The following is a 10,720-nucleotide window of genomic DNA, read 5'->3' on the forward strand; positions in this document are numbered from 1 at the left end:
ATATTTGTACCATGCTGCTACTAGACTATGGTATATTATCATAAATTCATTTTCAAGCTGCTTAACCCAAGACTGGCTAGAAGCTTAAGGCTATCATTTAAAAAAAAAACAAAAAAACACCCAAAGTAACCAACCCACAGCACTTCAGTCAAACCAAACACCCCACTCACCCCTCCAGCATACAAGTTTTATGACTGAAGAACATCCATAAACCATACCGTAACACGAAGAAACTGCCAATCCTAGCACATTCCATAAAAAATAATCTTGTTTTAAGGAACTGAAATGTGCCTTATTCTTAACAGAAAATGCATGCTGACCCACCAACGGCAATTTGCATCTGAAAGGCTTATTACATTTCAGAAATAGAGTTTTCTCTCTCAGACTGGAGAGACAGAGAGACTGGTAAATTTTCCAATTTACGAGCTCCAGTTGCTATAATTCAAGATTATACAGCTGAGGTATATTTTATTTGCATTTATTTGCATTTCATTTAACAGAGCTTTTCTACCACAGTAAGCATCCTTCTGATTTCTGTGCTAGGTTTCTCCACTTTGCTCTGTTCTACTGCAGTCACATGTATTCAGACATGAGGAGCTGGGAAAAGTCACTTGTTATATACACTGGCCCAGATTGCATGCAGTTCTATGTGAAAGTGCATTGGAAAGTTACAATCCATCTGACCAGAGGATTTCTAAAAGGAAAATAACAATTTTCTGTGTATCGTTATAGTATCCACTGCTCTGAGGTGAAAAATGAACAACAGGCTTCTTTAGACAGAAAGATGATGATGATAATGGATGTGTTACTGTTAGAAATCCTTAGCAATGCAGATAACAGAAGTAATCCTAGGTCTGGTTACGCATTAGTTATATTCACTAATAATGCTACAAACCTTTTTACTATTTCATATTCCTCAAGATGTTTGCTGGGGCTCAGAATCACCTCAAATTTGAGACATATCAGAAAGGTCACAGAAAACAAGATACATTTTTTTGTATTTCTGGCATTCTACTGCGTTGCAATAATACTTAAACCTCAATATTAAGTCTTGCAAACCTGTACTGTAAAGATGCTGGAGTTCTTAACAAAACGAGCCCTTTTTTATCTGCTGGCTGGTTGTGTAACATATGAAGTAACCCTGTCAAGCTAACAAACCCCAGTGCTTCCCCACAGCCCGCAGCCAATGAAAAATCCCCTCGAGTGACATATCCCAAGAGAGTTCTGGAGCAGTGGGAAGTAACATCTGGGAGAGCATCTGACCAAAGACCAAGAATGAGGTCTTCATGCTCCTCAGTTGTTTCTTCATCTGGACCACCTGCAGGGTCACCTTCTAGAGCTTTTGTGTTAACTTTCTTCTTCTTCTTCTCCTCTTTCTGTTTCTGTATCTTGTCCTTAAATATGTCACGATGTCTGGGTTCTTGAGGACCACAGAAGAGTTTGTCTTTGCTTAGATGCAGCAAGTCGTCGTCTGTTGGGATGCAAATCATGGCATGTAATTCAGGGTTCCCCTTCCTCAGGAGAGACAGGTTGACCCACACGAGAGCCCGCGGATAGCTTGTCAACATCGGCAAAAAGACGTCTTCAGTCATTTCCTTCTGCCCCAGTCGAGAAATAAGGCGGAGTCGCCTATCTTTTCCAGCAGTGGGGTAGCACCAGGCTGATAACTGCATTAGCAGTCTCTCGCTCCTATTGAAAATTTTTTAAAATAAACATCAAAGATAGTTATTAAACAAGCAGCATAACAGAAATCCAGCACCCCATGTATTTGCAGGATTATAAAAAAAAGCCTGATTAAAAATTGCATGATTAAAGAAAAAAAAAAAAAGCCAGGGACTTGCTGTAACCTTCCAAGTCAGTATTTCTATCACTCTTAGCCCAAAAAGAACACGAGTGAATGGAATTCATGGGTGAGGTTATTTCTTCAGGAGGAGATATTACTTGTTAAAAACCTCCCAAACCTGTTAAATCACAAATATTCTAAAATCTTCAGTGACATCAATGCAGTTCAGAACTGCCAATGTTTTCTTCCCCTGCTAACTACTCAAAAATGAAAGACCTGCATTCAGGCACTTTCCAAACACTGTTGCTGCCCTCATGTGTTGCACTGGAATACAGGGGATTATCTTTTTTTTCTTTCCAGACCTTACTAAGCAGTGTAAGAACCATCTGTGATGATGTATTAGAAAAGAGAATGCAAGGTGATTTACACAGCAACAGTTTTAAAATCACAAATGTGAGTCTCTAAAAGTTCCACCCATCTGCAAGCAGAAAGAATATGCCAACTCCAAGAACACTAAATGAATAGTATTAAATTTGAGATGATTTAAGAAATTTACTTCATCTAGTCACCAGGTTTGCAGGGGAAAAGTAGAATGACTCCCACTCAACAGCAAATTCTGGTGCACTGAACTATTTAATCTCCTCACTGTGTTCGGATCAAATAATTCTCTCATCTTAATAATCAAAGCTGAGTTCTTCCGTTCTTCAATTCAGTAATTCCCAATAATGAAGGAACACCTCACATGCTTGAATCATTTTGACATACCTGAGAACAATAAAGTCACTCGCTGTCATAGTTTCATCTCTCTCACCAACATCTTGGGTGCCTGTAACATCCTCTGTCTTCAGAGCACCTTCAGAGCTTGTTACTTCCATGGTCTCCTCTACCTCCCCAGTCTCAGAGGAAGCTTCTTTCACCATTTCCACTTTGGGGTCACTAAAGGTATGCCCCTGAGTTGTGCAGCAGTCAGGGTGTGGGGAAGAAGGATGTACAAACTCTCCTGAAGCTTTCACTCTTGCTTCCCAGTTCTTTGTCAGCTGCCCCCAAGGACAGATGAAAGGGGACAGAGTGCCCAGCTTGACATAATTTGCCCTTTTTGCTGGTGGACGCCTAAATGATAAATCAAGCAGGTAAGAATATTTGTTTCCTGGGCCCTTATTCAGTCCCCAGCACTTCAAAAGGCCTGCTAGTCTAACAACATTTTCAAAACCAAATATTTAGAACAGAAAGTTAACTGTGCAGTCCCTTAGTAATCTCATTGAACAAGAATTTTAAAGTTATACTTCTAGACAACACTGATGTATTTCTGACCACCATAAGCCGTGACTGACAACACCACGTCCTCCTCTAAACTTCTCCTACCTCCCCCTCCTGGCTAGCTGGAAGGGGAACCAACATCAGCTGCTGCAGAGGACACTCCAGTTACTCCATACTCATGGTTAAGAGTTCTGTGTTTACTGTGGTGAAAAAGAAGGCAAACTTCAGAATACTCAAGATTTCATAAGTGGACACTGAAATATACCTCTTAATTCAGTTTACTCTCTAACATTTAGTACATATTTTGATATTCTGCCTTTTCCTACCTCCTCCCTCAATTGCTGCTAAGGGAGCTTGAAATAGTTTTGTTTATTTTATTGTTATGCAGCCTTAAAACTGAGCACATGTCTGGGAAGAGAAGGTTTCAGTTAATTTATATGCCCTGTTTAGCAGAGCTTTTCTAGTAAATATGTCTAGGATTCTTTTCTTTAATACTAGGATTTAAAACACTAGTGAAAGATCTCAGTAAAGTCAAAGTCTAATGGAACACAACAGCAGATAATTAAATGAATACTTTAAGCAGTATTCATTTTTTTATTCCTGAAAATCAATTTTTAAGTGAAGATTACCGTTTGAATTTTTCAAGAAGACTTGTTTGCAGCTCTTTGGCAAACTGCATTCCCGCCTGGCAGTCCGGGAAATCATTTGGAGTGTGAGGTGTTCTCTGATACTCAGAATGCTTTAAAGCCTCTTGCAAGCCACCGACTCGTACACCTTGATATATCTGTTATAAAAACCAAAACCCAAAAAACCAATGTTTGTACTGATTCTAGGCTCCTAACTGATACAAAACACTAATGCTTCAGAAACTACTGCCTTAGAAAAGTCTGTCACTTTAGCTTTCAAAAAAACAAACTTAAGCATAATTTTCACAGCTCTAGATGCGTGTTTCAACAAAAATGTTAGTCACACTCCTTAAATTTAATTCTGAAAAAACTATCAAAAAAACTGAAGAGAATTTCACAGGTTCTGATCTTGTATGTTACCAGGAATGTCATATTACTTTGGCAAAGTCACTGCCCAATTTATTTTAACTGTACAGTAAGTATCACTGCAATTGATCCCCCCGCACATTCAAAAGGATAAACTTAATGGCAGAAAGACCTTAAAACTGCCACCTAAACATTCAAAGCAGGATGCTCTAAACAGCACCGGAAGAGCATTCAAGCTGAACTCAAACTCTGTGTTTCAAGCTCTCAAATCAGAGGCAACCAATTTGTTAAGAGAGGGGTGGAGACAGCCAAGCTGGGAAGGGATTAGCAGTAGGCACCAAATGAATTCTCTTTAGAGGCATAAGCCTGTAGAAACACAAAACCAAAGAGCTACAGCATCAGCTTTCGCTCCTCACTCCCCACTCTAATCTGCTTTAGATTGCCATGTGGGCACAGTTATACCCAACAGAAGATAGGGAAACCTCTTGGTTATTTCTGAGATTTTATGACCAAGCCTCTGTCATCAACCAGTTCATACAATCTCTTTTAAACCAGGATTTTGATCCTATAATTGAGAACTCGTTGCGCACTGTGAAGTACAGTCTTTAAAATCAGTTGGTTTGAACCGAATTATATAATTTGTCATATTTTTTTGCGATTTGCAATGAAAGTCACTTACAAAAGGAATCCAGAAAGCCATGCCCCAGCCCTTTGGGAGATAGATATCCCAGCCACTTCCCCATCCTGGGCGATCTTCTCCAGCCATTTTCCCTGGCTGCTGCACCAATAGGATGGGAATCTTAGATTCACAAGGACCCAAATCAAGGTGTGATCCAGGTACCAGTAACTGAGCTCTCATACGGTTTAAATCCTGAGGAGAAGGAGACATTTCCCACATGTTAGTAACCATTTTTCCCTCTTCCAGATACCCTTCTAAGATACAGTGAGGAGGTGAGCTTATAACTAGGAAGAATGTACTAGCAAGATGATACATACTTGAACTGACCTCCACTGAGAACATGTTTTCAGAAAAAAAGTATTAAGCACTCTTTTTGTCCTTGGTAGAGAGTAAGTATTGAAACTCAAGAGCAAAATTGTACAGCACAGATGAAGGAGGAAAAACAAGTGTTGCAATTTGGTATTTATAGATTTGTGCACAAGACTAGACTGAGCAGGTGCTTTCAGACAGTCTGTCAATACATGGAACAAATCTGAACTACATCAAGGGAGATGGGAAGAACATTTGGTCACTAAGCAGTTTCACAGAAAGCATGCTGGCACCAAGGCTCTGTCAATCATCAGTTGTTATATTTCACTACACGACATGAAGAATACATTTATAAAAAAAAACAAAAAAAAAACCTAGACCATCAGACTGCTTCCTTAGACGTTACTTCTGCATCAGCTGTTTTATAAGACAAACATTACGTCTCATGACAGCATGAAGAACACTCACATACAAAAAGATTGTGCTGATAACTGTTACGCACTAGTGCAATATTTTGTAAGTACTTTATTTTTTTTACACTACGTCAGTAAATTTGAAAGATCACAAAACTAATTTCCATAAAGAGAATATTTAGAGAGATGTACCTGCCAAACAAATATTTTCTCTTTCTGATTACAATGGTGCCATAAGTTTATCACCTCTTGTGACTAAATCATCTTTTTACCCATGCATTTTATGGGTTGTTCCTCCTTTGCCAATGGAACTGCCAAGATAGGAGATTTCAAACCTGCAGCAGCACGTTTAAAGCTCTCTACAAATCACAGGTTAGGAGATTTCAAACCTGCAGCAGCACGTTTAAAGCTCTCTACAAATCACAGGTTATTGCCCATAGCACCCACCACACAGAGTACTGCAGTTCAGAATCAGGGGGATTTATTTCCTTCCAACTTGCACAACTCTTGTCAGAAGAATCATCCTGGCTGTGACTGAGAAGTGAATGGCCAAAGCCTCTCTGTGCCACTTCATCACTTTCATCTGCTGCACATGAGTCAAGGTGATATAGGAAAATCCAGTTCTAAAATCCTTCTGATAAATAAACCTACAACTATTTAGTCGCATAGATAATCCAGTCAAACTTTCTTTTAACTGCATCATGAAAAATGGTTGCACAAGAACATTACAGAAAGGCTACAAAACAAACACTTCAACTCAGCAGCTGGAGACTACGACCTTAGGAAACTACTGCTCGTGGATTTATCCAAGAGTCTTGCTCAATGGACTCTATGGACCATTAACCATTTTCTCCATGGCAGTCCACCTTCTCAGTTACCTGCTCTGAGATTTTATTTTCAGTGACGTTCTTACAGATGTCCTTGTCCCAGATAAAGCTGTGCGCACAGTCTACAGGTACACCCTCCAGGTACAGCTGCCTAACTTTATCATTATCTACAAAAGAAGAGAACCTTCAAACAAAATTCAAACAATTTTTATGGCTTAAGTATCAAATTACCAAAACCACTCCACTGTCATAAGTACAATGAGCAGGCAACTAAGGAAACAGGTTATCTAATAAGCATTACGGCTTCTGGAATATCTTATTATCCCATGTTTTTCCAAATACAAAATATTAAATAAACTGTTAGTTTTAGAAGCATTAATCTGGCATTCTCTTGCAGGCATTTCTTATTACACATGACATCACCTTTGGCAACGTAAGTTACATCTTCAAGATGCCATCTGCAACATTCTGGAATCTGACCTTTCAGGCAGCGTGTGAAGCTCAACAGGTTTGGTAAAAATCAGAAAGAGCAACATTACAAAGCCTGAAATAAGCCTGCTTAGGTAAACTTGTAAGAGAAGCAAGAATGACCTTTAAGAAATGTACATATAGGAAATATTTTTACAGATATGACCAGTATGCAACTATTTATTTAGCACTAGCTTCGCATTTTGGATCTTCTCAGGCTCTGTGCTTCAAGGAAGGCGCTACTCTTTGCTTATGTCTGCACAGACCAACAATTGCAAGCGCTCCTGAAGACAAGTAACACTTCTAATTTTAAAACTGATCATTTAAAAACTAAATAATCTATCTCTTCTTCAGCTTTGCAATCTAACCAAAGCAGAGAAAACATATACTTACCTTTAGTGATCCACAAATTAAAAGTCTGCAGAGTACAGTATGTAATGCATGCTAACCCATACTTTAATAATTATTACAATAAACAATACAAAGAACACATAGAATCATAGAATGGCCTAGGCTGGAAGGGACCTTAGAGATCATCTAATCCAACCTCCCTGTTGTGGGCAGGAACGCCACCTCTCGACTAGACCAGGCAACACATGGGGACCGAGCGGGAATCGAACCCGCAACCTCGCTGTTGGTCATTGTCAGCACCGCGCTCAAACCACTGAGCTAACCGGCCAATAGCTCTGTAATTAAAACCTACAGGGAAAGCCACTCATTTTATCATCTACAAGGTCCTACATATTAAAGGAACATAATGTGTTGGGTTTTGGTTTTGAAATCACTTTCAAAAGGTTCAGCTAATTTTTCCAGTTAAGGTTGACAAAGACTTAGAGCACAGAAGATACTGATTATTCAGCAATACAATAGGTACTGCCAAACATATTCACAATAATTATTTACAATCTGTAATTGTTAACATTGTTAACATTGTTAACATTGTTAACATTGTTTCTAACAGTTGCAAAGTCCTTTGAAAGAAATACTAAACACAGCCACACTCCTGAAAGTTTGATGGTGTTATTAAGCTGGTACTTGCTCCGTATTCTTGCTGAGTTTCATTTGTGAGAGGAAGAACTACTAAAAAAAAGTATCAGATTAGGGTGGTATTTCTTCAAATTAAGAATACAACTGAAAAGAAAATCCTTGCTAATTTCTTGCCAATTAAGCCAGAAGAATTCCTCCTCAGACCAAAAATTAAGGACAGGAACCTAGAAGAGTTCAAGCCTCCTAGAGGCAAAGAACATTCTGCTTGGAGATACAGCAAACACAAATGCGTTGAAGCCGAAAAAGACAGCAACAGATGTGTGTAGTGGTGGTGGGGAATTCCTTCCTGACTTCTATAGATAATCAAGGGGAAAGTGTGCATAATTACAAGCAAACGCTTCCCATCTTCTGTAGAGAAAGCATTCGTGAACACCATAATCTCTTAATGTGAAATTATTTAAACATGTTCTAGTTCCTCCAACTGTAAATTATTCATCGTAACTTTCTCTGAATTTGTTTTTATCATTTTTTTTGTATCATCACGGTTCAGGCAGGCTATCCTTGTCATATTCTTGGAGTTCTTTACAATTCCTCTATCCTATAATGACAGGAATATTTCTTCCCCACTCATTATCCTCCCCACTACCCTAAAATATACTTCTCTAACTTGGTACACTTGCTCTCCTTGATCCACACTGAACTCGGGAGAACTTGGAGAATCTCTCTATCAAGCATACCGTAATTCAAATCATAATCCCAAATCCTCACACCAGTTCTCTTATTTCTTACCTCTCTCACGTTTTCTTCAGTCCACATTTTAAGATTGCTGGGGAAATAACCCTACCGATGAGTAAGTTGCTGATAATAGTGGAAGTAAGATGTTAGAGACAGTATAGGAAATAGGATGCTGTATATTAAAACCACAAAGCTCAGTGTCAATCAGCGCGTTATCTACTTTTGCCAGTGTCAATGACTGGTGCTTAAACAATACAGGCAGACAGAGGAACGTTTCAAACTGCTGCTCTGATTTGTGTGGCTGATGATCTCAACAGTCTTAGAAGACAGGCCTAAGAGTAAGAGTTCATGTGATTTTTTTCCTTCTCTCTGTGGGGAAATAGTAACAAAAGCAAAAATATAGGCACCACTAGGGAGCAGATTCAGAGCCATACATACATAGAACTGCACAGTACCAGGACAACTGATGCCAGATACCTAAACCTCTGCAAGAGGTGTGTTTACAGGAAAGGATTCAGGCTTTCTGTTTGCAGAATGAACTTCAGCTCACTTATCTTTTATGATGCATTCTCCTTCACTGATTGTTTAAAATGTCCACCATACTCCATGCTGAGCAGTTTTTAAGGTAGTGGAATTTGCATTCTCCCACAGAAGACACTAAAAGCATGTCAAAATGTCAAAAGTGTACTTTAAAAAGGAGAAAAGAACAGCATTAACTTGCTGTCATGTAAGCACGAACTAGCTAGTGAGAGTCTTAACTTCCAGAGGGCATAAAACTGCTGAGAAAGCGATGAGAAGTGATTTATCCACAAACTTTCTATCCCCCAGCCCTAAGAAGTGAGGACAGTTCTTGGATTAAATCCCATCAGCACATGTAAACAACACACACCTTGCACATAGGCATTCAGCAGTGAGAGTATCTGAGAAAGACTGAAATTATATTTGATTTGTTAGCATGTCACTCACAGGGGAAAAACTACTACCTTAAAACAGCATCTTGAAAAAAAAAAAAACAAACAGGAGATATGGACAGATGTCTATCGTTTCACAAATTGCACATAGGACAATCCACAACCAAAGATGATGGCTATAACTTACCTAAACTACTCACTCATTTGACAAACGTGTATTTAAATTAGACAAGATTTCCTAAGACAATTAGTTAGCTTTAATACAACATTAAAGAACAAATGAGGCTAAAGCACATACAGAATCTGCTAACATACGCAGTGTGATTTCAGTCTTACTAATAACTAATCCTAACAGCATCTGAATGTCCAGGAAGCAAAAAGGGGGAAAAAAGTGTAGAATACGGGAAGGGCTCCTTTTCATTGCTCAGTGAACACAGCACATCAGTGAGGCAAATGAATGACTACTAACATTTCTTAAATAAAGAACAGCTCACTTTATTATCCTATCTGAGTAAGGTTACAGCAAAACCAAGGCTCAGAAAGTTTATATGGTTCTAAGGCTCATAACAAGATTTCTTCTTACAGAAGAGGCAAATTAACACCACCAGACTGGAACTACAGATTTTAGAGAAGTCTAGCTTATTTTTTGTGTGGGTGCTACTATGGAAAAGCTGGTACTAGTACATACCACTACAGCAACAGTATTTGTCATGATTAAATTCCTTCATCTTCTGGCTAAACAAACTACCCTTCAAAAACCTGAAGAGTAAGATAGTCTCCATTCCTGGGTCACTTTTAGCAAAAGAACCAGTAGAATGAGGGGACAGAACTGATTGAAAAAATGCTGGCAAAAATGCAGAATCAAACTAGAATCATCTTTCATCTTTTGATTTAGTTCTTGCTGGCTATTTCAGTTATCTGACTCCAAGCGTGGCAAGTAATAGGGTCCTGAGGAAGAGCACAGCACTCGAATCAGTAGGTAGTGTTGCATCTTCTCACTCTGCCAGTTCCTAGCTACTTAGAGCTTGCAGACTTCTTTAGTTAGAGGTGATTTTTTGCACTGAGTGGCCTCATTATGTCTTTACCATGGCCTTCCTGAAGGACAACAACTCTAGCAGTGCAAGAGAAACTAGGAGACATTTCCAAGGCCTAGATGCCTTCTGTTCACCTTGCCTTCTCAAACTCATCTTCACAGACATGATGAGCAGAATGAAAGAAGCCATATTATTTCTTGTAGCTGCTAATTTCTTTACCAGCTCCAACTAGTATCTGTAAACAAGTGCTGTATAGCTCACCTTACTTCTCAGCAGGATGGAACCAAAGCAGAAGTCATGTATGCTGCAGCATTTCCAGCAGGAA

The 10,720-nt window shown here is 39.0% G+C and overlaps 1 protein-coding gene across 1 annotated transcript in view; it reads right to left on the reverse strand.

Annotated features, from left to right (window-relative positions):
• Nucleotides 1-1,031: 1,031 nt before the first annotated feature.
• Nucleotides 1,032-10,720, reverse strand: part of POP1 (processing of precursor 1, ribonuclease P/MRP subunit (S. cerevisiae)) — a gene marked incomplete at its 5' end in the record, with an annotated part of 18,819 nt that continues 9,130 nt past the window's right edge. Inside the window, 5 exons of the mRNA XM_009871171.1 lie at nt 1,032-1,689; nt 2,549-2,893; nt 3,670-3,824; nt 4,712-4,903; nt 6,312-6,427. Of these exons, the coding sequence (XP_009869473.1) occupies nt 1,032-1,689; nt 2,549-2,893; nt 3,670-3,824; nt 4,712-4,903; nt 6,312-6,427 (1,466 nt within the window). The remainder of the gene's footprint in view (nt 1,690-2,548; nt 2,894-3,669; nt 3,825-4,711; nt 4,904-6,311; nt 6,428-10,720) is intronic.

This window comes from Apaloderma vittatum, unplaced genomic scaffold (assembly GCF_000703405.1).
Source record: "Apaloderma vittatum isolate BGI_N311 unplaced genomic scaffold, ASM70340v1 scaffold556, whole genome shotgun sequence".
NCBI classification, from domain to species: domain Eukaryota; kingdom Metazoa; phylum Chordata; class Aves; order Trogoniformes; family Trogonidae; genus Apaloderma; species Apaloderma vittatum.